The sequence below is a fragment of the Hylobates moloch genome, unplaced genomic scaffold (genome assembly GCF_009828535.3).
Source record: "Hylobates moloch isolate HMO894 unplaced genomic scaffold, HMol_V3 SCAFFOLD_21, whole genome shotgun sequence".
NCBI lineage: Eukaryota > Metazoa > Chordata > Mammalia > Primates > Hylobatidae > Hylobates > Hylobates moloch.
The window spans coordinates 24,859,225-24,886,694 of record NW_026652296.1 but is presented as its reverse complement, the minus strand read 5'-3'; the positions used below and the strand labels follow the sequence as shown (position 1 = coordinate 24,886,694).

Below are 27,470 nucleotides of genomic sequence, written 5' to 3'. Positions count from 1 at the left end.
TTATTTTATTTTATTTTATTTTATTTTATTTTATTTTATTTTATTTTTTGAGACAGAGTCTCGCTGTCGCCCAGGCTGGAGTGCAGTGGTGCGATCTCGGCTCACTGCAAGCTCCGCCCCCCGGGGTTCACGCCATTCTCCTGCCTCAGCCTCCGGAGTAGCTGGGACTACAGGCGCCCGCCACCCCGCCCGGCTAATTTTTTATATTTTTAGTAGAGACGGGGTTTCACCGTGTTTGCCAGGATGGTCTCGATCTCCTGACCTCGTGATCCGCCTGCCTCGGCCTCCCAAAGTGCTGAGATTACAGGCGTGAGCCACCGCACCCGGCCCCTAATTTTTTTTTTTTTAAAAAAGGTCCATTTAATATAATATATTCTTGGGTGACCAAATCTGTAGCATAGGAGTGACTTAATGTGATTTTTTGTTGGTGGGAAGACATTCTAAAGGGAGTCCTCAATAAATTGCATTTCTAACACACAAGAGGTTCTTGTGGCCTGGGGGCGGTGGCTCATGCCTGTAATTCCAGCACTCTGGGAGGCTGAGGCGGGCAGATCACTTGAAGTCAGGAGTTCGAGACCAGCCTGGACCAGTCTCTACTAAAGCTACAAAAAAAAAAAAAAAAAAAAAAAAAAAACTGGACGTGGTGGTGGGCATCTATAATCCCAGCTACTTGGGAGGCTGAGGCTGGAGAATCGCTTGAACTGGGGAGGTGGAGGTTGCAGTGAGCCGAGATCTCACCATTGCACTCCAGCCTGGGCAACAAGAGCAAGACTCCATCTCAAAAAAAAAAAAAAGTCCATGTGATGGGTTTACTTTTTGTCGTTGGTGCCTGACCGACTATTGCCTTCTGCTTATTTGTCTTTTAGGGTCATGCTTTTATTGTTTCTTTGAAATTGATCATTGAGTCCTATGAGTCTTCCTTATGCTTTCCACCTCCATTTAGTTAGTTGGTTTTTCTTGCAGTCTCTGGGTCCTTTTTGTTGTTGTTTGTTTTGCATTTATTATTATTGTTATTCATTCATTTTTGAGACAGGGTCTTTCTTTGTTGCCCAGGCTGGAGTGCAGTGGTGCAGTCATGGCTCACTGCAGCCTCAACCTGCTGGACTCAAGGGATCCCCCCACCTGAGCTTCCTGGGTAGCTGGAACTATAGGCACATGCCATCATGCCTGGCTAATTAAAAAAAAATTTTTTTTTTAGAGATGGGGTCTTGCTGAGTTGTCTACACTGGTCTTAAGGATTCTGGCCTCAAGTGATCCTCTTGCCTTGGCCTCATTTATTATTATTTTTAATTGACATGTAATAATTTTACATATTCATGCAGTACAGTGATATTTCCTTACATGTATACAATGTATAATGATTAAATCAGGATAATTAGCAAATCCATCACCTTGAGCATTTATTTCTTTGTGTTCAGAACATTCAAAATCTGCTTTTCTAGCTATTTGAAAATATACAATAAATTGTTATTAATTATAGTTCCCCCCATAGTGCTGTAGAATGCTAGAACTTACTCCTCCTATTCTGGATCCCCTCCTTTTTTTTTTTTTTTTTTTTGAGACGGAGTCTTGCTGTGTCACCCAGGCTCAAGTGCAGTGGTGCGATCTCGGCTCACTGCAAACTCTGCCTCCTGGGTTCAAGCCATTCTCCTGCCTCAGCCTTCCAGGTAGCTGGGACTACGGGCGCCCGACACCACGCCCGGCTAATTTTTTTGTATTTTTAGTAGAGACGGGGTTTCACATGTTAGCCAGGATGGTCTTGATCTCCTGACCTTGTGATCTGCCCGCCTCGGCCTCCCAAAGTGTTGGGATTACAGGTGTGAGCCATCACGCCCGGCCTTTTTGGTTTTTTTTTTTTTTTTTTTTTTTGAGACAGAGTCTTGCTCTGTCACCCAGGCTGTAGTGCGGTGGTGTGATCTTGGCTCACTGCAACCTCTGCCTCCCAGGTTCAAGCGATTCTTCTGCCTCAACCTCCCGAGTGGCTGGGATTACAGGCATGTGCCACCATGCCCAGCTAATTTTTGTATTTTTAGTAGAGATGGGGTTTCACCATGTTGTCCAGGCTGGTCCGAACTCCTGACCTCAGGTGATCCACCCACCTCAGCCTCCCAAAGTGCTGGGATTACAGGCGTGAGCCACTGCACCCGCCAATTCTGGATCCTTTTGATCAGACATATATTGTAAAACAAAGTACGTGTTGAAATCTCAAAGACTCAATACTAAAACCTTTGTGACTGTTACACTTTCCTTGCATAAAAACTGACGTAAAATCTCTTAGGTTTCATAGAGAGATACTGAGGAATGTTCCCTATTTCTGTCCACACAGATAGGTACCAGGATGGTAGTAAATGTAAGTCTGGTCCAACTCACAAGTGCTAGCTTGAGATCCTTGATTTTTTTAATTTTAATTTTAATTTTATTTTATTATTATTTTTTTGAGACAGAGTCTGGCTCTGTTGACCAGGGTGGAGCGCAGTGGCATGATCTCAGCTTACTGCAACCTCTGCCTTTGGGTTCAAGCGATTATGGTGCCTCAGCCTCCCAAATAGCTAGAGTTACAGGTGTGCTCCACCATGCCTGGCTAATTTTTTTGTTTGTTTGTTTTTTGTTTGAGTCAAAGTCTTGCTCTTGTCTCCCAGGCTGGAGTGCAATGGCATGATCTCGACTCACTGCAACCTCCGCCTCCTGGGTTCAAGCAATTCTCCTGCCTCAGCCTCCCAGGTAGCTGGGATTACAGGCACCTGCCATCATGCCCGGCTAATTTTTGTATTTTTAGTAGAGGCGGGGTTTCACCATATTGGCCAGGCTGGTCTCAAACTCCTGACCTCAGGCGATCTGCCTCCCTTGGCCTCCCAAAGTGCTGGGATTACACGTGTGAGCCACCATGCCCAGCCCATTTTTTTGTATTTTTAATAAAGATGGGGTTTCACCGTGTTGGTCAGGCTGGTCATGAACTCCTGATCTCGAGTGATCCACCTGCCTTGGCCTCCCAAAGTGCTAGGATTACAAGTGTGAGCTGCTCTGCCTGGCCTGAGATCCTTGATTTTTTTTTTTTTTAAGGATTTTTCCTTAAAGTGTATGAAACCCTGAAAACTTGTACTACTGTTTAAAATAAACATGTTGATTTCTTCTTCCTAAAGATGAATCACAGTTGAGTCTTATTTGACCTGAAGTTGTTTTCATTCTCTCTAAATAGTAATTTGAGGAGGTAATGGCAGTCTGATGTCTCAGGCTACATATGCATGCTAGTCTTCCACCCTCAGTTGTCATGTGTTAATGCATGTTTTGTAATAAGTGGGATAAATACAAGGAACCTTTGCTTTTGTTTTTATTTTTTTCAGTAACAAATACTTTTAAGAAAACAGATGATTTTGGGTCATCTAATGCACCAGCTGTCGACCTAGACCATAAGTTTAGATGCAAGGTTGTGGACTGTTTAAAATTTTTCCGCAAAGCCAAACTGTTGCACTATCACATGAAGTATTTCCATGGAATGGAGAAGTCACTGGAGCCAGAGGAGAGCCCGGGAAAGAGGCATGTCCAAACCAGGGGCCCTTCAGCTTCAGACAAGCCCAGCCAGGAGACCCTGACCAGGAAGCGGGTCTCTGCCAGTTCCCCAAGTAAGTATCTTCATTCTTCATTGTGTCATGGATGGCTCGGTTGCTTGGCCACAGTGCTTGTGTTTTCTGACACACAAAGCAGGCATTAGGTTTGTCTGTTCCAGTTGAATCCCACAGGACTGAACACATTAAGTGATCCTCTGGGCTGCGCCACGGAGCTGCGGCCTTCCTACAGGAAGCAGGAACACCTAACTGAGAGTTACCTTGAAAAAGTCGCTTAGCCTCTGAAGGCCTTGCTGCTTCCAGTATGAGTGGGGACAGTCAAGCAAAGGGACCTCATTCAGAAGCCAGCAGGAGAACTCGTGCTCAGAGCAGCATGGGTGCCATCGTCCCACTCTCCCAAACCTGTGCATTTTCCTTGCCAGCAGCACAAAAGAGCACGATAACCAAAAGGTGATATGTGATTCTACTGCCAGGTCCAAATGTGAATCCTGTTTCATCTTAAGTGCAACTGAAGATATTTATAATAGCACTGTTTGTTTTGCATAGAAACCATAATAGTAGTAGGAGGGGTTACCATAAAATCTCATTTTTAACTTATTACAGAGAACCTTTTAGGAAATATCTTCTAAAGCTTACAGAAATTGAAAAATTACATGTTCCCAGGGGAATTTCAGAAGAATTAATGGTTTCCAATAAATTCTATAATTTTCCCAGCTTTTTACTTGCTATTGTTTTTTTTGGTTTTTTTTTTTGTTTGTTTGTTTTGTTTGTTTTTTTTTTTTTTTTTTGAGACGGAGTCTCGCTCTTTCACCCAGGCTGGAGTGCAGTGGCGCGATCTCGGCTCACTGCAGGCTCCGCCCCCCGGGGTTCACGCCATTCTCCTGCCTCAGCCTCCCGCGTAGCTGGGACTACAGGCGCCTGCCACCTCGCCCGGCTAATTTTTTGTATTTTTAGTAGAGACGGGGTTTCACCGTGTTAGCCAGGATGGTTTACTTGCTATTGTAATATTACTACCTACTTCTTGGCTTAGAGGTTTTCTATTAAAATGTGTAGGTCTTAAGTGGTATACAGAACTCCTAGGACATCTGACAGTGTTCCCAGTAGAGTATACAATCAGGTTTCAGGACAGGGGCAGAGCCATGCAGACTAAGGTGAACTCTGACCCTCCGAGGGGTCAGCCTTCATTTATGCTGTCAAGACTTTATATGTGCTGTATTAGCCATTAGAAATATAATGTGAGGCCAGGAACAGTGTTTCATGCCTGTAATTCCAGCGCTTTGGGAGGCCAAGGCAGGAGGATCACCTGAGGTCAGGAGTTTGAGACCAGCCTTACTAACATGGTGAAACCCCGTCTCTACTAAAAATACAAAAAAATTAGCCAGGCTTGGTGGTGCATGCCTGTAATCCCAGCTACTCTGGAGGTTGAGGCAGGAGAATTGCTTGAACCCAGGAGGCAGAGGTTGCAGTGAACCAAGATTGTGCCACTGCACTCCAGCCTGGGCGACTGAGTGAGACTCCATCTCAAAACAACAACCAAATAAGCTAGCATAAACTCATACAGATTATATGGTTCTGCTTATATAAAGTTCAAAAATGAGTAAGAAAAACAATCTATGGTATTTGAGGTCAGGACAGTAGTTACCTTTGGGAGGAGGTGGATAGGACTGGAAACTAGGCAGGAGGGAGTCTTCTAGGGCTCCAGAAATGTTCTGTTTCCTGATATGCATGGTGGTTATACAGGTGTGTTCATTTATGAAAAAGCATTGATTTATATGTTTATTTGTGTGTACTTTTCTGTGTATGTTTTATGCCTCAATAAAAAGCATGCTTAGGCGGGCATGGTGGCTCACACCTGTAATCCCAGCACTTTGGGAGCTGGATCGCCTGAGGTCAGGAGTTCGAGACCAGCCTGGCCGATATGGTGAAACCCCGTCGCTACTAAAAATACAAAAATCAGCCAGGCGTGGTGGCAGGTGCCTGTAATCCCAGCCACTCGGGAGGGTGAGGCAGGAGAATCGCTTGAGGAAACAGAGGTTGCAGTGAGCCAAGATCGTGACACTGCACTCCAGCCTGGGCGACAGAGCAAAACTCTGTCTTAAAAAAAAAAAAAAAGTGTGCTTAAAACATATACTTGGAAATGGTAAAAATGCAGTAAGAATGTAAGAAACTACAGAGAGATACCAAGATAAAGGATTGGGCTTTTTACTTGAAATAATGAATGTAATTGAGAGGATTTTAATGTTTGTTTGTTTCCTTTTATCTGACTTACCTCCAAATTTATCTTCTCCTTTTCAGTCCCATGGCACTAATCAAGGTTTCCCCTCTTGCCCTGGTTGTCATGGTCATTTCTTAATCAGTTTTCCTCCCATCCTTCTTTACTCACTGTGGTTATCCATCATTTTGCCGTCAGATCAATCTTTGAGAGTACAAACCTGATTATATCACTCTCTTGCTAAATAATATGTAAGGACAGAATGATGCTTCTGCAAAGCATAAGTTTTGGAGCTGGGCACATGGGTTGTGAATCCCATCTGTTGCCTCAGTCACTGTTGGACTCTCTTCAGGTCGCCAGACTTCACTGTCTCTTTCTGAGTGTAAACCTCAGTTCTTGTGATTAGTTTGTAAGCCAATCTTTTTAATAAGCCTGTTTCAAGGCCTGGTGTGGGGAAGTGGATTTCTTTCTTCCCCTTGCTTTCCAGAATTTCATCCTTCTCATCCAGCCATATGTGGCTGAGTTGGGTACATTTGTGTGAGCTCTCTAGCTGGATTCTGAGTGCTATTGAGGAGGAATTATGTTGAGTCATCTTGAGTCACTACAGTATCCCATGGATTCTGCAGAGCTGTGGAAACAACCAGCACTGAAGGAGTGGAGATTATGTTGAGTAAATGGAGGTCATTGAGGTGTCAGGAGCCAGTAGAAATAGCAGGCACTGGATATTGTAATGGATTGACATCTAGGCAGGATGAGGATACAACACTGGAAGTAGAGTGCAGCCTACCCCAGACAGCACAAAGCCACCAGAGTCAGGTTGTTCCAAAGGCTAAGGCTTGACAGGCAGGAGGCCATCGAGGGACCCAAGGAAGTCCTGCTTGCCTGACCATCGTGGTGTGTGCTGTCTGTGCTAGGACATAGTACTTCTGCCTCTCCCTGTTCATGGTAATTGTCTGAGGAGGGACTTTGCTCAGTATAATGCACCTGAGTGTGGGGCAGGTATTCCTGGCCAGATGCTGATCCACCACCTGGCTTTGGGATTCTTGGCTAATTGTACTTGCATGACTTGGTTTATGTTGAGTAATATGTGTCAGCTCACCTGAGTTTGAATACAGGCTCTACCACTTGCTTGCTCTAGGACCTTGGGCAGAGAACTTGCTAAACTTTAATTTTCCCGTCTGTGAAATAGAGGTAATAGTACTTCCTACCTCATAACTTTGTTCCACTAAATGACCCAAGGGGAAATGCTTTGTAAAATGCCTGGCCTATAATAAACTCTGAATACATACTCTCTCTTTATCTCAGTGAAAGCATTTACCCAGGCAGTCAGAGATCTGAGTTCTGAACTCAGCCAACCACTGATGAGCTACGAAACCAATAGACAAAACATTGCCATTTTGGTATAATTAAGAAGCCTGAGTGACTGATTTTCTTTTCTTTTTTCTTTCTTTTTTTTTTTTTTGAGTGATTTTCCTTTCCTTTCCTTTCCTGTCCTGTCTTTTGAGTAATTGTTTTCTATTTCATGTCTCCTTTGGGTCTCATGATTATATGACCTGGTTTTGGATCCTTTTCAATGGGATTTAGAAATTTCTTGGTGAATTGGAGATTTTTGTTTACCAGTTTTTAAAAATAAGGCCTGCTGTCTACTCACTAGACTAGTAGGGTTGGACAATTATAAAATGCTTTAAGGGAAACAAGAGTCTTTTAAATCCCTGTGGTTTAACTTGTTGCCAAAAGGTTTTTTAAGTCCTTATGTTTTAATTTGTTTATAGTGGTCCTTTATAAAATTGATCAATTTGGCAGCAGAATGTGCCACACAGACCACTCACCCACTGTTTGATCATTTCTGTACCCTCTCAGTGAGGGCACAGCCTGATCATTTCTGTACCCTCTCAGTGAGGGCAGGATTTGTGCAGCCAGGAAGGAATGTGCCCCCACCCACATGTCAGGTGGACACAGCCTCCTAGACAACATGGCGATTACCCAAATGTATCTCCCATGCCTCATTGCTGATACGTTTAGCAGTTACCAGACCGAAGGAACTAGACCATCCATCTTGCTGTGATCCAGATGGAAAATTGAAAGCCTGGCCACCAGCCCTGACTGTGCCATTAACCAGCAAGAGCCTCGGTATTATCATATGTGGATGGGGTTCAGTAGACATGTTCAGTGTTTATCACGTAGCTGGCTATCAATGAGAGTGAACACAGCAGTGTATGCTGAAGATTCTGTAGTGTGGCCGCCTCATTCTGCCCCAGCTCTCCAGAAGGCACCCCTGTTCCAGGCATCACCCCTTACCTTTCTCTCATCAAAGCCTTGCCCCAGTTTGTCAGTGTTTTACTGGATACTTGACTAATCTGATAACCAAAAATTTGAAAGAATAGAACCAACTTAATAGTATCCTGGTTTCACCTCAGGCTTCTGAGAAAGCTCTTATCTCTAGGGTGGAATTTCAGACAGTGTGGAGAGCTCAGCTGGGGAGTCGTTTCATGGGGAGACGTTTCACAGTGGGACTCTGATACCAGGCAGTCTGTGTTTTAGTTTATAGGCAGTGTGAACTTGACATTCTGCCTAAGTGAAAAACAGAATATTATAGGATTTGTGCTGCGCGATAATAGTAACTGTAAAAAAGTACCCCCTTTATGCTGAATGCTCTGATTTTTTTTTTTTTTTTGAGACAGAATCTCACTCTGTTGCCCAGCCTGGAGTGCAGTGGCATGATCTTGGCTCACTGCAACCTCCCCCTTCGGGGTTTAAGCAATTCTCCTGCCTTAGCCTCCCAAGTAGCTGGGATTACAGGCATGCACCACCACACCCAGCTAATTTTTGTATTTGTAGTACAGATGGGGTTTTGCCATGTTGTCCAGGCTGGTCTTGAACTCCTGGCCTCAAGTGGTTCCAAACTTGGGTTCTCATGGATTTCTCTCTTTTTTTTTTTTTTTTTTTTTTTTTAGAAGGAGTCTTGCTCTTTCACCCAGGCTGGGGTGCAGTGGCGCGATCTCGGCTCACTGCAGGCTCCGCCCCCCGGGGTTCACGCCATTCTCCTGCCTTAGCCTCCCGAGTAGCTGGGACTACAGGCGCCCGCTACCTCGCCTGGCTAATTTTTTGTATTTTTAGTAGAGACGGGGTTTCACCGTGTTAGCCAGGATGGTCTCGATCTCCTGACCTCGTGATCCGCCCGCCTCGGCCTCCCAAAGTGCTGGGATTACAGGCGTGAGCCACCGCTCCCGGCTCTCATGGATTTCTCTGATGAAGATTCCTGGGGCTTCCAGCAAAACCACTGGGACTCGAAAGTACCCTGCAGAGATTTCTTGGCTTTGGACTCCTCAATTTCTGGGCCGGTAAGGTTGGGCAGAAGTAGTAGTTCTGGTCTGAGAGTCCATAGGCTGATCTTAGTAGCAACCTGCCACTGTTCCCTTTGTGATCTCAGGCAGGTCTCTTCACAGATCTGATCTCTTTTCTTTTCTTTTCTCTTTTCTTTTCTTTTCTTTTCTTTTCTTTCTTTTCTTTTCTTTTCTTTTTTCTTTTCTTCTTTCTTTCTCTCTCTCTCTCTCTTTCTTTCTTTTTTTTGCAATAGTGTGATTTGGTCATGCAACCTCCGCCTTTGTTCAATGTTCTCCTGCCTCAGCCTCCGAGTAGTGGTTACAGGGTGCCATCTTTTAGTAGAGACGGGGCTTCTCCATGTTGGTCAGGCCGGTCTCAAACTCCCGACCTCAGATGATCCGCCTGCCTTGGCCTCCCGAAGTGCTGGGATTACAGAGGTGAGCCACCGTGCCTGGCTGATCTCCTCATTTCTAAAGTGATGATGTAGAGCTAGGTACGCATGAGACCAAGCCCTTTCATGTGGGGAGAAAAGCTCATAAACAACGTGAGAAGGCTAAGTTCTGTGTTAGGAACATGTAAAGTGCTGTGGGAACACAGATTCAGATTTTGCCTGTAGGGTAGGAGCTGGACTGTTCAGAGGAGAAGGTGACATTTGAGTTAGGCCTTGCTGTGAATTGAATTGTGTCCTGCCTTCCTCCCTAAAATTCATCTGTTGAAGTCCTAACCCTCAGTGTGATGGTATTTGGCAATAATTAAGTTTAAATGATGTCATGAGGGTAGAGCCTTCATGATGGGATTAGTGGCATTATAGGAAGAAAACAGAGAGCTCCCCCTATCCCCCCATGTGAGGATGTAGCAAGAAGATGGCCGTCTGCAAACTGGGAAGAGGGGCCTCACTGGGAACCAAATAGGCTGGCACCTTGATCTTGTAGTTTCCAACCTCCAGAACTGTGATAAAGAAATATCTGTTGTTTAAGCCACATATAACGTAATGTTTTGTTATAACAGCCTGAGCAGACTAACCCATGCCTTAAGGAGTGAGGCTAGATAGGAGTTGGACCAGAAGCCGGGAAGAGGAAAAGCATCCCTGTGCCAGGAATAGGCATAGCAAGCGTTCAGAGGCATCAAGGGGAATAAACCAATCACCTGTCCCTAAGGTGCCCCTTCTGATGCCAGCCTTCTGTAATCCTGTCACTCATATGGTTCTGCTCTCAGCCAAGCCTTTAGTTGCAAAATGAATTTAGAAGGTCAGTTTAGATTTGCTTTTCCAAATGAGGTTTCTCAGTATACCAGAGTCACTTAATAAATTCTCTTCCAGGAGCCAGCTCAGGCTCCCTTGGGTTTCTTTCTATGTAGGTGAGTTCAGTCCTGAATACAGGTTAGGCTCAGAAAGAATTTTCTAGTGTCAAAGAAGGCCTCTCCTGTGCTTATTATTAGTTATTGCTACATCTGTTTGAGTCGTGCTCTCACCCTGGGTAAACCTCAGTTTTAGGCCAAAGTGAGCCTTGGGGCACTGGAGTGGGCACCTCTTCATTGCCATCTCCACCTTTTCTCATGAGACTACACTGGCCTTATTGCAGGAGCATGTTCTCCTCCCCTTAAAACAAAAAGAGCAGTGTGAGCTTAATTAGAATATGGATTATGGTGCCATAACAGAGAGAACAACATAGCTGGCTAAAATCAGAGAAGTTTATTTCCCTCTCAGGATGAACTGCAAGTTACCCATGGTGGTTGTGCTCAGGCTCTGAAGGTCCCTGGGCCTTGCTTTCTCCCCGTTGTTCCACCAGGCTCTGAAGGTCCCTGGGCCTTGCTCTCTCCCCGTTGTTCCACCAGGCTCTGAAGGTCCCTGGGCCTTGCTCTCTCCCCGTTGTTCCACCAGGCTCTGAAGGTCCCTGGGCCTTGCTCTCCCGTTGTTCCACCAGGCTCTGAAGGTCCCTGGGCCTTGCTCTCTCCCCGTTGTTCCACCAGGCTCTGAAGGTCCCTGGGCCTTGCTCTCTCCCCGTTGTTCCACCAGGCTCTGAAGGTCCCTGGGCCTTGCTTTCTCCCCGTTGTTCCACCAGGCTCTGAAGGTTCCTGGGCCTTGCTCTCTCCCCGTTGTTGCCCCAGGTGTTGCTCTTCTTTGGCGTCCAAAATGGCTCCCTGTCTTGCTTATCTTTCAGCTGCTGGGAAGAGAAGGGAAGGGAAGGGAAAGTATGCTCCTTTCTTTTAAGGCACAACCCAGAAGTGCCACACATCACTTCTTGTATCCGATAGGCAGAACATCTTCCACCCCTCTCTCAAGGGAACATGGAACATGAACTCTTCCTATGGAAGAAGTGGAGAAATAGTGTTGGGAAGGGCATTGCAGCCTCTACCACGTGAGGTAAGAAAAATGCAGGGCTTGAGGAGGGAGGGATTATTGGAGGGCCGTCCTAGGTTGGTGTCTGGGTGGGACCCTACCACGGACTAATAAGAGATGAAGTTGGGAAGGTAGACATGGTGAAATGATGGTGGCAGGCCCTGACTACCACTTCTCTGATAGGCAGAGAGAACCCCTCCAAGCCCATATCTGCTTCTGTTCTGCCCTTGAGCTGCCACCCCCTTGTGCAGATCAGAACATGCTCTGGTCACTGCTTGTCCCAGCCTCGTGGCTGAGCTCTGTGGTGTACAAGCAGTTACCCCATAGGTGGTGGTGATGCTATTCTTTTCCCTCCTGGAAGCGGCGGTCTGATGACAGTTGTCCCTCTGCTCTCATAAGTCAGTGATTGAATGAAATACTCAAGAGTCAGCTGTATGGAGGAGCAAGAGAGCCTCTGGTATTTCTCCTGATGGACACCTGCGGCTTGGGGAGAGGACAAGTAGCCATCCTGGAGGAAAGCCTCACCCTGCTTAGGTGACAAGCTGCTCTCTGATCCAGAACCCTGGCAGGAAGTCACTCTTTGTCCAACCTAGTCAGGGCAGCCGGGAGGAAGCTCCACAGCCAGTACATGCTCTGTGGGTCATGGAACAATTGGTAAAGCTGTCCAGAGAGAGAGCTGACAGCAGACCAGCGACCAGCACTGCTTTCCAGGGAAAGAGTATTGCAAGCAAGATAATAACAGCTGACATTTGAGTACTTCATGTGCTGGGCACTTTTCCACGTTCGTTACTTGTATTGTCTTATTTAGTCATCAGAACAAACCCTCTGAGGTGGGTGCTGTTATGCCTAATTTATGCTGTTATTCCACTGTGGTCTCAGAGTGTGGTTGATATGATTTCAATGATTCGAATTCATTGATACTTGGTTTATGGCCAAGCATGTCGTCAATTTTAGATTATTTGCCATTTGCAGATGGGTGGAATGTGTAGTTTGTCATTGCTGGATTTAAGTCCAGTATTTCTTTGTTTTTTGCCTTGATGATCTTTCTAATGCTGTGTCAGAGGGGTGTTGAAGTCCCCCACTAAAATTATGTGACTAAATCATTCTTTAGGTCTAGAAGTACTTGTTTTAAGAATTTGGATGCTCTAATATTGGCATATTAGGCATCTATAATGCCTAATTTATAGATTAGAAACTAAGGTACAGATGAGATGGATTAACTTGAACCAATATTTACAGCTCTAGCAGGTGGTGGAGCCATGATTTGAATCTGTTGTGAAGCCCATACTCTTCACTTTGAGGCTCTGCTGTCTTTTATGATTCCAGGGAAGAGTGCCTGTCCCAGGCCCTGGAGTGGGAGATAGGAGTGCCTCCCTGCAGGAGACTTCCTGTGCACCTGGCAGTCTGGGGATTTCTGCCTGTTGTCACCTTGTCTACCCCTGTTCCTCAGGGACTCACCTGCCTTAGCTCAGTCCTTGCTGGGCAGTTCTCTGTGTCTTCTCCAGGGCCTGTAAGTTCTGCCACTGGAGTTTACAAATGACCACCATCTTTAGCCAGATAACCAGGTATGCCTTAGCATTGGGCAGTTTTCCTCTACATCTTGCCCTCTCTGTCTCAAGGATTTAGGACCTAGATTATATTGCTGCCTCAGGCAGTTCTGCTGCTGACAGGATAAATTCTGTTAGCATTTCACTAAGCTGATGGGTATAATTACTTTAGTTGGAGGTCACTAAAACCTGAATTTACAAATAAAAACTGGATCAGGGAGCAGTTTGTGTGTGTGTTGTGGGGGAGTGTGGGTGAAGGTACAACAGATAATATCCCTCCTTTGCTGAGATCCTTCCAGTGGCTCCCTAAATCACTCATAGTAAAAGCCAACTTCCTCACAGGGCCCTTCATCATGATCTGCTGCTAGCCTCCATCTGCTTCTTTCCCTCACTCAACCTAATTCTTTTTTTTTTTTTTTTTTTTTTTTGAGACGGAGTCTCGCTCTGTCGCCCAGGCTGGAGTGCAGTGGCGCAATCTCGGCTCACTGCAAGCTCCGCCTCCCGGGTTCAGTCCATTCTCCTGCCTCAGCCTCTGGAGTAGCTGGGACTACAGGCGCCCGCCACTACGCCCGGCTAATTTTTTGTATTTTTAGTAGAGACAGGGTTTCACTGTGGTCTCGATCTCCTGACCTCGTGATCCACCCGCCTCAGCCTCCCAAAGTGCTGGGATTACAGGCGTGAGCCACCGCGCCTGGCTGACCTAATTCTAATTTCAGTTCCATTGGAGCCATACAGATCTCCTTGCTATTTCTTGATTTCAAATTCCAGTTATTCATTGCTGGCATACAGAAAAGCAATAGATTGTTGTATATTAACTTTGTATCTTGTAACCTTGCTGTAAGTGCTGTTCTGGCAGTTTTTGTTTTGATCAATTCTTTGGGATATTCTACATAGATCATCTTCAAACAAAGATAGTGTTATTTCTTCCATTTCAATCTGTAGAGCTTTTATTTCCTTTTCTGACTTATTCCGCTAGCTAAGATTTCCAGTAAAATGTTGAATAGGAGTAGTGAGAGAGGCACCTTGCTTTGTTCCTGATCTTAAGGGGAAAGCATCCAGTTTCTTACCCATTAGTAAGAAGTTCTTTATCCAGTTGAGGAAATTCCCTCCTATTCATAGTTTGCTGCCCAATCAGCTTTTTAGGTTGGTGCAAAAGTAATTGTGGTTTTTGCTGTGACTTTCAGTGGCAAAAACAGCAATTACTTTTGCACCAACTGAATAGAATGTAGCTCTGTGAGGGACAGAGGGTGTCTTTGTTCATTGCCATATCCCTCCTCCCTAGAATGTGCCTGGAGCATAGTATATGCATGATATCTGTTGCCTAAATGAATTGAAACCATGGCTAATAATACGGTGGTAGTCAAACTGTGTAAAAATGAGTTTTGTTTTTATGTTTGGGGAAGACCCTGTTCTCAGGATCAATGAAAAGTAAAAATTATTGATAGCTTTTTTGAAATTCAGAAGGCATCTGACCATATTTTGCCAATCTACTGTCTTTGGGCCTTGGTTTCTTGGTTTTAAAAATGAGTGCTTTTACAAATTGGTCTAAGTTCTCTCCAGCTTTCATGTTTGTTGACTTTCTTTCTAGTTGCAGGGTATTTTAACAGTTAAGGAGCTCAAATACCCTTAAGTCCTATGTTCTCTAGCCAGTAGATCAACTCTACCTATAGATTCCAGGATTGCCAGCCAGTAGGCACAGCCCACTGTTCCTTTCTGATGGTTACCAAGTGCTAATTTGGGAGAGGGGCCTGGGTTGCAGAGCAGACATGGTGCTGGAGAGTCAGACCAATTTGCTTTTAAATACCTATGTGATGTCAGGTGGGTGATTTCACCTCTTTGAGCTTCAGTTTCCCTGCCTGTAAAATGGGAATGATATACACACAAGTTGTTGTAAGGATTAAATGAGATATTTGTGGTTTCCTTGCACACAAGTGCTTAGTTAAAATGGAATCTGATTGTCTACCCTGCCCCACAACTGCTTTGTGGATATCTTGATTCCGTATCAGAATCACTTGGAAAGTTTTAAAAATCGTGATATCCTTGAAAACATTATGCTAAATGAAAGAAACCAGACACAAAAGGTCACATATTGTATGGTTCCATATTTATGAGATATCCAGAATAGATAAGCCCATGGAGTCAGATGCAGGTTGGTGGGGCTGAGGGGAGGGGTTTAGGGGAGGGGAAATACTGCTTAATGGTAAAGGGTTTTACTTTGGAGTGACGGAAATGTTCTTAGAACTATATCAAAGTGGTCGTACAACATTGTGAATGTACTAAATGCAACTGAATTGGTTGTTTTTCTTTATAGCTTTATCGAGACTTAATTGTACAATGAACTATACATATTTAAATGGTATAATTGGTGAGATTTGACATATGTTTGTACCCAGCTATCACCACAGTCAAGATAGTAAACATATTCCATTTCCTCCCAAACTTTCCTCATGTCCCTTTTCAGTTCCGCCTTCCCACCTCTCCCCTCCCCCTGAGCTCCAGGCAACCACTATTCTGCTTACTGTTACTTATGGTGTGTTTTCTCTCTTTTTTTTCCCCCGAGACGGAGTCGCTGTGTCGCCCAGGCTGGAGTGAAGTGGCACGATCTCAGCTTACTACAACCTCTGCCTCCTGGGCTCAAGCGATTCTCCTGCCTCAGCCTCCCAAGTAGCTGGGATTACAGGCGTGAGCCACCACACCCGGCTAATTTTTGTATTTTTAGTACAGATGGGGTTTTATCGTATTGGTCATGCTGGTCTTGAACTCCTGACCTCAGCTGATCTGCCTACCTTGGCCTCCCAAAGTGCTGGGAGTGAGCCACCACGCCCAGCCGGTTTGTTTTCATTTTGTAGACTACTGTAGAAATGGAATCCTGCAGTGCGCACTTGTTTTGTCTGGCTCCTTTCACCCAGCATACTTTGAGATTCACTTATGTTGCTGTTTGTACTTTTTTTTAAATTTTAATTTTTTGAGTTGGAGTCTCGCACTGTACCAGGCTGGAGTGCAGTGGCCAGACCTCAGCTCACTGCAAGCTCCGCCTCCTGGGTTCACGCCGTTCTCCTGCCTCAGCCTCCCGAGTAGCTGGGACTGCAGGCGCCCACTACCATGCCTGGCTAATTTTTTTTGTATTTTTAGTAGAGACGGGGTTTTACCATGTTAGCCAGGATGGTCTCAATCTCCTGACCTCGTGATCTGCCCGCCTTGGCCTCCCAAAGTGCTGGGATTACAGGCGTGAGCCACCGCGCCTGGCCTGCTGTTCCTACCTTTATTGCTGAAAAGTCTTCCATTGTATGGATACATCATGAATTATTTGTACATTCACTTGATGGACATTTGGGCAATTTTCAGTTTGGGGCGATTACAACTAAAACTGCTATGAGCCTTCATGTATAAGTCTCTGTGTGGACATAAGTGATGCTTTCTCTTGAATGAATATGTTGTAGTGGATGGCAAGGTCATAGGATATATGTACGTGTAAACTCTTGTTGATATCTAAAAAGTAAGACATGGTGAATTACTTGAAATCCTACAAATATATTTGGTAAGAGAAGAAGAAACAACTGGATTTTGTTTGTTTGTTTGTTTTGGAGACAGATTCCCATTCTGTTGCCCAGGCTGGAGTGCAATGGTGCAATCTGGGCTCACTGCAACCTCTGCCTCCCCGATTCGGCAATTCTCCTGCTTCAGCCGCCCAAGTAGCTGGGATTACAGGCGCCTGCCACCACGCCTGGCTAATTTTTATATTTTTAGTAGAGACAGGGTTTTGCCACGTGGGCCAGGCTGATCTCAAGCTCCTGACCTCAGGTGATTCACCTGCCTTGGCCTCCCAAAGTGCTGGGATTACAGGCATGAGCCACCGTGCCCAGCTACGACTGAATTTTTCTTTCTTTCTTGTTTTTTCTTTGAGATGGAGTCTCGCTCTGTCGCCAGGCTGGAGTGCAATGGCACGATCTCAGCTCACTGTAGCCTCTGCCTCCTGTGTTCAAACGATTCTCCTGCCTCAGCCTCCTGAGTAGCTGGGATTACAGGCACGTGCCACCAGACCCAGCTAATTTTTGTATTTTTAGTAGAGACGGGGTTTCACCATGTTGGTCAGGCTGGTCTTGAACTCCTGACCTTGTGATCTGCCCGCCTTGGCCTCCCAAAGTGCTGGGATTACAGGTGTGAGCCACCGCACCCAGCAACGACTGGATTTTTCAATGGTGAGGATGTTAATTTTGAAAACTGATCTCAGAGTGGTAGGTGGGAAGCTTTTTAGAATGTAATTAGGAAAAACTGTGAAGGGAGAAGTTTAGACAGGGAGGACTGACATCTTAAGAAGTTTTGCTGTAGAGTAGAGAGGATGAAGTTTTGGTATTTAGAAGGCATGAACTGTTCATTTAAAAATAATTTTATGTTATATGAATGGTACCTCAGTTTTTAAAAAAAGAATGAAACAAGCAACAGAATCCTGGCTGGACGCAGTGGCTCACACCTATAATCCCAGCACTTTGGGAAGCTGAGGCAGCTGGATCACCTGAGGTCAGGAGTTTAAGACCAGCCTGGCCAACATGGTGAAACCCCGTCTCTACTAAAAATACAAAATTTAGCTAGGTGTGGTGGCGTGTGTCTGTAGTCCCAGCTACTCTGGAGGCTGAGGCAGGAGAATCGCTTGAACCCAGGAGGCAGAGGTTGCAGTGAGCTGAGATCACGCCACTGTACTCTAGCTTGGGTGACATGGTGATGAAAACAACAACAAAAATAAGATTCCCAGGTGATTCCAGTATGTAGCCAGGGTTGAGGAGCAGTGATCTAAGTAGAGTTTTGCAAACTTCTCTGTAAAGGGCCAGATAATAAACACTTTCAACCTTGGGGTTGAAAGGTCTCTGTCCTCACTACTCAGCTCTGCTGTTGAAGTGTGAAAGACACGTAACCAATGAGCACGGCGTGTTTCACTAAAATCCATTTACAATGACGGGCAGTGGGCCAGAGTGTGCTGAGCTGGACTGAAAGGCTAAGTGATGGAGGCGTGGCTCTGCCATGGGCAATCTGCTCCAGACTTCCCAGGCAGAGCCAGGCCCATCGGACATGCTTACTTAGGAAAAGAATAAGCACCCCAGCATTGAAAACAAAATGTTAAAATGCCAACATTTGTGTTTAATTCTAGCTACAAAAGACAAGGAAAAGAATAAAGATAAGAAATTCAAGGAGTTTGTGAGAGTGAAGCCAAAGAAGAAAAAGAAAAAGAAAAAGAAAACCAAACCTGGTAATTTTTTTTCCTGGGGGTTTCACTTAGGTTTCCTTACTATGAATGGGGAGGGGTTGCTTTCTCCCATTATGGCCTCTGGGCCTGTGCTGAGCAGAGGAAGGACCAATAGTCCCTTACCAGGGCTTGTGGGCTCAACCTAGTATGGGCCCTGGAAGGGGAGGCATCCACTCACCTAGGTGTTACAAAGTCCTGCTGGCATTGAAAAGCCTTCTCACTTGCTGCATTGGCCAGTGTGTCCTGCTACAGGATGGCACAGATGAAGGCATCGAAGTATAAGTGGATGTGCAGGTGAATGATGGTATTTGTTCACACATATGACTCTTAAAACACATCTTTGAGCCCTCTTGTGAAAGGCTTTATATATATATTTATATTTTAAAAATATATATATATTTTTTGTTTTGTTTTGTTTTGTTTTGCTTTGTTTTTGTTTTTGAGACAGAGTCTCACTCTATCGCCCAGGCTGGAGTGCAGTGGCACGATCTTGGCTCACTGCAACCTCTGTCTCCCAGAGTCAAGCAATTCTCCTGTCTCAACCTCCCAAGTTGCTGGGATTACAGGCGTGCGCCACCATGCCCAGCTAATTTTTGTATTTTTAGTATAGACAGGGTTTCACCATGTTGGTCAGGCTGGTCTTGAACTCCTGACCTCATGATCCACCCACCTCGACCTCCCAAAGTGCTGGGATTACAGGTATGAGCCACCGCGCCTGGACTGTTACATTTCTTAAAACTTTCTTTGAGATAAAATTCATTTAGTTATTCCATGTGTTCTGAAAAATGTGACATATGTGTTCATTAAATCAATCTTGTTTTGATGTAATAATGTTCAAAAATTTGAACTAGCAATACATTTCATTATATTAACTGACAATTTAAAAAATGAAAACTGGGTGCAATGTCCCACACCTGTAATCCCAACACTTTGGGAGGCTGAGGCGGGTGGATTGCTTGACCCCAGGAGTTCAAGACCAGCCTGGGCAACATGGCAAACCTTGCCTCTACAAAAAATACAAAAAAAGCCAGTTGTTGTGGCATGCACCTGTAATCCCAGCTACTTGGGAGGCTGAGGTGGGAGGAACACCTGAGCCCAGGAGGTCAAGGCTGCAGTGAGCTGTGATCATGCCACTGCACTCTGGGAGAAAGAATGAGACCTTGTCTCAAAAATAAATAAAATAAAAATAATAAAAAGTAAAATAATACTTTATTGCTTAAAAATGCTGACAGACACAAAGTGAGTATTTCCTTTTGCAATAATGGTGTCAATAGACTTTCAGGGTTGCTGCCACACACCTTTAATTTGTAAAAAAAGATACAATATCTGTGAAGTGCAATAAAATATTAAGTTATGCCTGACTTAGAACAGTGTCTGGTTCAGAACAAGCGCTTAGTAAAAGTTAGCTGTGATTATAACTAATCAGGCATCAAGTGATTCTGCCTCTGATTATCCTTGGAATCTTCCTCTTCCTAATTCCTCACTGTCTACAGAGTTTTTGTTTTTGATTTTTGTTTTTGAGACGAAGTCTCACTCTGTCACCCAGGCTGGAGTGCAGTGGTGTGATCTTGGCTCACTGCAACCTCTGCCTCCTGGGTTCAAGTGATTCTCCTGCCTCAGCCTCCCCAGTAGCTGGGATTACAGGCACACACCACCACACCTGGCTAATTTTTTGGTATTTTTAGTAGAGACAGGGTTTCACCACGTTGGCCAGGCTGGTCTCAAATCCTAGGCTCAAGTGATCTGCCCACCTTGGCCTCCTACAGTGCTGGGATTACAGGCGTGAGCCACTGTGTGCAGCCTGTTTGTCTTTTGAGACAAAGTCTCACGCTGTTGCCCAGGATGGAGTGCAGTGGTGTGATCATAGCTCACTGCAGCCTCAAACTCGCAGGCTCAAGGGATCCTCCTGCCTCAGCCTCGTGAGTAGCTGGGATTATAGACATGCATCACTGTGCCCAGCTAATTTTTTTTCTTTTAGTGGAGATGGGGTTTTGCCATGTTGCCCAGGCTTGACTTGAACTCTTGAGCGCAAGCAATCCTCCTCCTTCGGCCTCCCAAAATGCTGGTATTAGAGGCATGAACCACCATGCTCAGCCTTTGTTTACAGAGTTTTAAAGGTAGCTCTGGATACAGACAGACTGTAAGCCACGTCCTGACTGGATGGGGTGAGGCTGAAGAACATGTTAGAGTTGTCACGGATGGTGGTCTATGTGGTTCATGGGGAGTTGTAGCTCCTCTGCCACTGAGTTCTGTGATCTTGAGTAGCCACTGCCCTTGGGCTTCATTCTCTCAGTGAAATAAGGAAGTGGAGTTGAGTTCACTGCCAGGCAGCATGCTTCGTTTGGGCTGTTACTAAATGACAGATCCAAGGACAGATCAGCATCCTCGTTTCCTTGCCCTATGAATGTACTTGCTTGGAGGTATGGGACTATAAGGTCATTTTTCATTCTTGACAATCAAAGGTTTCTTAATTTTATAACCTAAAATAGTAACTATTGTTTTCCCTTTCCTCGTAGAGGAGGATAATTTGAGTGAGTCCTCTTCTGAGAGCTTTCTCTGGAGCGATGATGAGTACGGCCAAGATGTGGATGTGACCACCAACCCAGATGAGGAACTTGATGGGGATGACCGCTATGACTTTGAGGTGGTCCGTTGCATCTGTGAGGTCCAGGAGGAAAATGACTTCATGATTCAGGTAGGCAGAGCTTCCAGGAAACAGGTCTAGAGAAGCACAAACTGGTCCTTGGAGGGAATTTTGAGGCCAGCAACAATGGCAAGTCATAACAGAGCCCAGATACACCCATGAACAGCAGCAGACTGAGCTTCGCTTTTTTGTTTGGCTTCCTCAGAGTTCCAGGCTGCCATACATAGTCCATTGATGGAGTAAGACAGGACTTTAGGGATCACTGAGTCTAAACCTCTCATGCTCTGCTTGAGGCAGCTGGGACCTGCAAATGGGAAGGGCCATGCCTGTGGTCACAAAGTGAGGAGTTGAGCAGCAGGGACTGAAATCTTTGGAGTGGCAGTTTAATCTTCCCATGGACTCTTATCTTCTCTTTGAGGTAAATTTTCTTTATGATCCAAAGTCATGCAGGCTGGCTTTATAACTTCTATGTTTCTTTTTCTTTATTTTCCTGACATTTGAGTCTGTCATCTCCATCTCTGAGATGTGCCTATGGCGGGTGGGACCTCCTTACCTGCTTGGGGAAACCATGCCTGGCCAGCACCTGCCTGCCCTGGCCCTTGTCTGTAAATCACAGTTCTGGGAGAGGTGGTGCTGGCTGGCTGGCTCCTAAGGGTGTCACAAGTTCCCTGGGTGTCTTGGCAGCTGCCCAACTGGCTTGGGAACCTGAGTTTTTAAGAGTCATTGTTATATTGGTTAGGATTTTTTTAGGGGCAAGTACAAATATTGTTGGGAAAATAGACTGGGTCCTAGGACTCAGAGGCAGGGCTGCCTTCAGGCTCAGAACCTGGAATTCCATCTTGAGGGCCTTGGTCTGCCTTGTTTCCTGCTTCTCTGGAGTCCTTTTGGTTCTTTTTGATTTTACTCCTTGTTTATTTTCTTGGAAAATGCAAAATGGTCACCTTTGGCCTTGCCCCAATTTTACATTTTTGTGTTCAAGAGACTAGGTAGACCAAGGTCAGAATCTTAGTCCCGATTCTAAATTTCTGAGTAAGCAATTCCAGCCAAATTTAGATCAGATATTAGTTTTTGGAACAGTCACCTGTGGCCAGAGGGGAAAGAGGTTTGTTATGGGTCAAATGCTCTCCCTGGTCTAGTTATCTGATCTGGTAGTAGTAGAGCTTACAGATTATCAACAGGGGCAAAAAGACTGCCTGGGGCCCACCTGTGTTATATTATAGCGTTAATGGGGGTTCAGGGATTGTTCCCAGTAAAGGGTATTCAGGTATTCAAGGTATTCAGGTATACTAAGACCATGAGATTCCCTCCTGGTACCTATACTTTGTAGCCATACTTATCCCTAATACACTGACATAATTCAAAGTCCAGAAAGCACACAGAAAAATACCTTATCCCCACCTTATCCCCAACTACCCATTCCAGCCATCGCTTTACATGCAGCCAGTAAAGGGGGTGGCTGCCCATCATCCAATAAGAATCTATATAGCCTATTGAGATTATGAGAAACAGGCCCAGCCCGTTTGGCTTGCTTTCTGTGATAGAATATTATTTCCTTGCCCTTTCCGTACTGTAGGTTGGCATGGCATGTTTTTTTTTTTTGAGACGGAGTTTCACACTTGTTTCCCAGGCTGGAGTGCAATGGTGCGATCTCGGCTCACCACAACCTCTGCCTCCCAGGTTCAAGTGATTCTCCTGCCTCTGCTGCCCAAGTAGCTGGGATTACAGGCATGCGCCACCACGCCTGGCTAATTTTTGTATTTTCAGTAGAGAAGGGATTTCTCCATGTTGGTCAGGCTTGTCTGGAACTCCCAACCTCAGGTGATCCACCTGCTTTGGCCTCCCAAAGTGCTGGGATTACAGGCGTGAGCCACTGTGCCTGGCAAAATATTTTTGTTATGGTAATTTTTTTTTTGAGACGGAGTCTCGCTCTGTCACCCAGGCTGGAGTGCAATGGCGCAATCTCGGCTCACTGCAACCTCCGCCTCCGGGGTTCAAGTGATTCTCCTGCCTCAGCCCGAGTAGCTGGGACTATAGGCGCCTGCCACCACGCCCGGCTAATTTTTGTATTTTTTAGTAGAGACAGTGTTTCACCATATTGGCTAGGCTGGTCTTAAACTCTTGACCTTGTGATCTGCATGGCATGGAATTTTGAAATTCACTTTTGGATCTTGACTTAATATACAGTTGCATTTTTTCCTCTCATCTTTGAATTTGTTGTCTTTGTACTCAACAGTCCCCTTTCCTTTTATTTCTTGAAACATTGGGACTTTTCCGTAGCTCTTTAAACTTTCAGAACAACTAGAGATGAGTAGATGTATTTGCTTTTTTGCTTTTTATTTTTCCAGGGCTTTTAGAAAACACTTTTATTTTGAAATAATTATAGATTCACAGGAGATTGCAAAGAAATGTACAGGAAAGTCCCATGAATTCCTCTGCTGGTCTTCCTCCCATGCAAAAGCCCGTAAACCCACAGTAGGATATCAAAACTATAAAACCAGTTGACATTGGCATAATCACTAGAGCTTATTCAGATTTTACCAGTGATATACACATACTCATTTGTGTGTGCATATAGCTCTGTGTGCTTTCATTACAAGTATAGCCTTGTGTAATCACTCCCACAATCAAGGTATTCAGGTATACTAAGACCGTGAGATTCCCTCCTGGTACCTATACTTTGTAGCCATACTTATCCCTAACCCTGGAAACACGAAACTGTTTTAACTGTCTATAATTACGTAATTTATGATTCTTGGTTAATGGAATCATATGGTATGTATCTTTTTGAGAAAGGCCCTTTTTACTGTGTATAATATCCTTGAGATTCATCCATGTTGTTGTATGTTTCAGTAGTCACTTATTCTTATTGTCCAGTAGTATTCCATGCTATGGATGTACCACAGTCGTGCTCTTTTTGTTAATAGAACTAAAGCAACTCTATGGAGCTAAGGTAACTGGGTACAGCTGAGTAGTGATTTAAAGTTTCTGGAGTGTTTTCAGAAATACCATCTCACCTGTAACAAGGCTATCTCAAGTCACTTATTTGGGAAAACAAAATTACGAAGATATGATTTCATTCATTGTTGTAGAACCATTAAATAAGTCATCAGATTATGATTTGAACCCAGGGCACCCAATCAAGTGCTCTTTCCCTATGGGCCTTAGCTATGGGGATTTACATTTACAGTTGAGAAGTGAAACAAGAAAAATTTGTTTTTGAAACATAATAGTCCCATCTAGCCTGGCTGACCAACCCTTCCCCAGCACCACCAGTGGACATGCGCATATACATACACACATACATACACACACTTTAGGCTGAGGGAGAGTCTTGTCTTTTTGAATAGCCTTCATAGTAACCTCTGGGATTCAAGGGTACCTGATATTTAAGACCTTTAGTAAACCTTGGTTCAGTGGTTTTCAAATATTTTTGAATATCAGAACCCCTTTTCTTAATGGACTGTTTCATAGAACCCCAAAATATGTAACAGGTAATAGCAATCGTTTTGAAAGTTCAAAATGGATAATCTTTACTTGTGAGGTCAGACATGTGAATGGTGGGCATATTCCCATGATTCTGATATGCTGTCAGAGCTGTGAGTGACAGACAGTTGCTGACTTGGAGCACTTCAATGGCTCATTTGTTTTTCTGTATTTGGTTGCACAACAGTGAGACAAGCGTGATGCACACAGCCATTGTCAGGGTGACTTTTCCTGAACAGCATGCTGTGTAGTTACTTTGATTAATCAGAGATGGGAGGACAAGCTCCATTTTGAGGTCAACATAATACTGAGCTATCCTAGCAATACAAAATTATGTGTGGTGGTGGGCTTCATTGTCTTAACATTTGGCTTGGAACATGTTTGAGTGTGCATCTTTTTTTTTTTAATTGTCCTATCTTAAAAACACACACATTTTGCAGACTCTCTGAAGCCCTGTGGACTACTATTAGATAATTGTTGGTTGGGCATGCTGTAATCCCAGCATTTTGGGAGGCAGAGGCGGGAGAATTGCTTGAGCCCAGGAGTTCAAGACCAGCCCTGGAAACATAGCAAGACCCTATCTCTACAAAAAAATAAAAAAACTAGCTGGGCATGGTGATGCATGCCAGCAGACCCAACTACTCCGGAGGCTGAAGTGGGATGATCACTTGAGCCTGGGAATTCAAGGCTGCAGCGAGCCCTGGTCATTCTGTTGCACTCCAGCCTGGGTGACAGAATGAGACCCTGTCCCCCCGCACCCCCCCCAAAAAAAAAGAAAAGAAAAAAATGTTATATAACATGAAGACTATTATTTTTTAGTAGATTTTTTTTAAGTTTGTTTTTAAAAGGACATTGAAGATCTTTAGTTTCTACTCTGTCATCCTTGAGCATATGCTCAGTTCTAGGCCTTGTTAGCCTGACAGATTTGCCCTTTACTGCCTGTTAAAATCTTCAGTGGGTGAGTAATGAATGTCCCTTCTGGCAAGGCTGTTCTGCCTAACAGTATGTAACCCATTTCTGATCCACTCTGGTACTTTCTCCATTGACTTTTCTATAAGTAGCAAGGATCTTGGGGTGTTTGAGGGTAGAGATTAATATGCCATTATGTGCTATATGAAGAAACTAATTTCAGGGCAATTGGGGCCATCACGAGCATGGCAGAGTCAGGAGCCAACTTGATCTCCTGCTTCCCAGGCTCCACAAGACCTTGTGTCTTGAGCTCACTTCAGAGCTTCTTGGCTTTTGTTCCAGAGGACTTTTCTGTGCTGTCCACCTGAAGCAAGAGTGTCCACCTGGCTTTGTGTTAAGGAGGGACAGTTTCTGACTGTCCTGTCACTGTGAGCAACGTACCTTTTCCACTCAATAACTTTAGCAAAAGGCATAAATTTAGAGGGAGCTAGCTAGAACAAATACAGTTTAAACCTTTAAAATGTATTCACCATCTAATTAGGAAGACATGAATAAATTTTTCTTAAATCTTTACCTTAAATTGATATTTTCAATAACCCTAGAATACTTTTAGAGTATGTTTTCTAGAAGTGCATGTATTACTATAGAGAAATAACTTTTTGGATCATTTTCATTATATGAGTAGTATCAACATTGTTCATGTATATCATTATTTTATCTTATTTACCAGTGCTAATTTAAATCACTGGAAGGTTAAAATCCTACTTAATAAATACGGTATTTGAGAAATCTGGCTACCACATAAAAATGAACATCAGGAAATACATTTGATATTTAAATTATTTTATTTTATTTTATTTTGTTTTTTATTTTTTATTATTATACTTTAGGTTTTAGGGTACATGTGCACAATGTGCAGGTTTGTTACATATGTATCCATGTGCCATGTTGTTTTGCTGCACCCATTAACTTGTCATTTAGCATTAGGTATATCTCCTAATGCTGTCCCTCCCCCCACCCCACAGCAGTCCCCGGAGTGTGATGTTCCCCTTCCTGTGTCCATGAGTTCTCATTGTTCAATTCCCACCTATGAGTGAGAACATGCGGTGTTTGGTTTTTTGTCCTTGCGATAGTTTACTGAGAATGATGTTTTCCAGTTTCATCCATGTCCCTACAAAGGACATGAACTCATCATTTTTTATGGCTGCATAGTATTCCATGGTGTATATGTGCCACATTTTCTTAATCCAGTCTATTGTTGTTGGACATTTGGGTTGGTTCCAACTCTTTGCTATTGTGAATAGTGCTGCTGTAGAGCAGATTTTGTTAAGCTTTTTCTTAAATGGCTAGATAATAAATTTTTAGGTTTTGAGGGCCATATGGTCTTGTTGCACCTACTGGATTCTTCTTCGAGCAGCTGTAGGCAATATGTAAAACAAATTTTCACCTGTATGGTTGGGTGCAGTGGCTCACATCTGTAATACCAGCACTTTGGGAGGCTGAGGTGGGCAGATCATTTTAGGCCAGGAGTTCCAGACCAGCCTGGGCAACATGGCAAACCCTGTCTCTACAAAAAATACAAAAATTAGTTAACTGTGATGGTGCACACTTGTAGTCCCAGCTTCTCAGGAGGCTGAGGTGGGTGGATCACTAGAGCCTGGGCAGTCAAGGCTGCAGGGAGACGAGATTGTACCACTGCACTACAACCTGTTCAATAGAGTGAGACCCTGTCTCAAGAAACAAACAAACAAAAACCCCTAAACAAATGAGTATGGCTGTGTTCACATAATACTTAATTTACAAAACAAGTCAAGCTGGCATTGGCACATGGGCTGTAGTTTGCTGACCTTTGCCCTACAACAACAAGTATTAATATGTATTAAGTGCCCAACTCCAGTAAAGATTTTATAGCAGTTTTAAAAAGAAGCCCATTTTAATGGCCTAGCACTGTGGTTCACACCCGTAATCCTAGCACTTTGGAAGGCTGAGGCGGAAGGATCGCTTGAGTCCAGGAGTTCAAAACCAGCCTGGGCAACATAGACCCCGTTTCTACAAGAAATTAAATAAAAATTAAGTAAATAAAAATTTAAACGAAGCCCATTTGAAAGTTTTGGTTATTTTAAAATTCATATTATTTGTTGGTACCTAATGCACTGACATAATTCAAAGTCCAGAAAGCACACAGAAAAATACCTTATCCCCACCTTATCC

General features: G+C 44.3%; 1 protein-coding gene across 1 annotated transcript in view; it reads left to right on the top strand.

Annotated features, from left to right (window-relative positions):
* Nucleotides 1-27,470, top strand: part of PHF20 (PHD finger protein 20) — a 176,092-nt gene that overhangs the window by 121,747 nt on the left and 26,875 nt on the right. Inside the window, exons 10-13 of the mRNA XM_058432861.1 lie at nucleotides 3,342-3,620; nucleotides 18,128-18,216; nucleotides 20,331-20,388; nucleotides 20,740-20,918. Coding sequence (XP_058288844.1) covers nucleotides 3,342-3,620; nucleotides 18,128-18,216; nucleotides 20,331-20,388; nucleotides 20,740-20,918 — 605 coding nt within the window. The remainder of the gene's footprint in view (nucleotides 1-3,341; nucleotides 3,621-18,127; nucleotides 18,217-20,330; nucleotides 20,389-20,739; nucleotides 20,919-27,470) is intronic.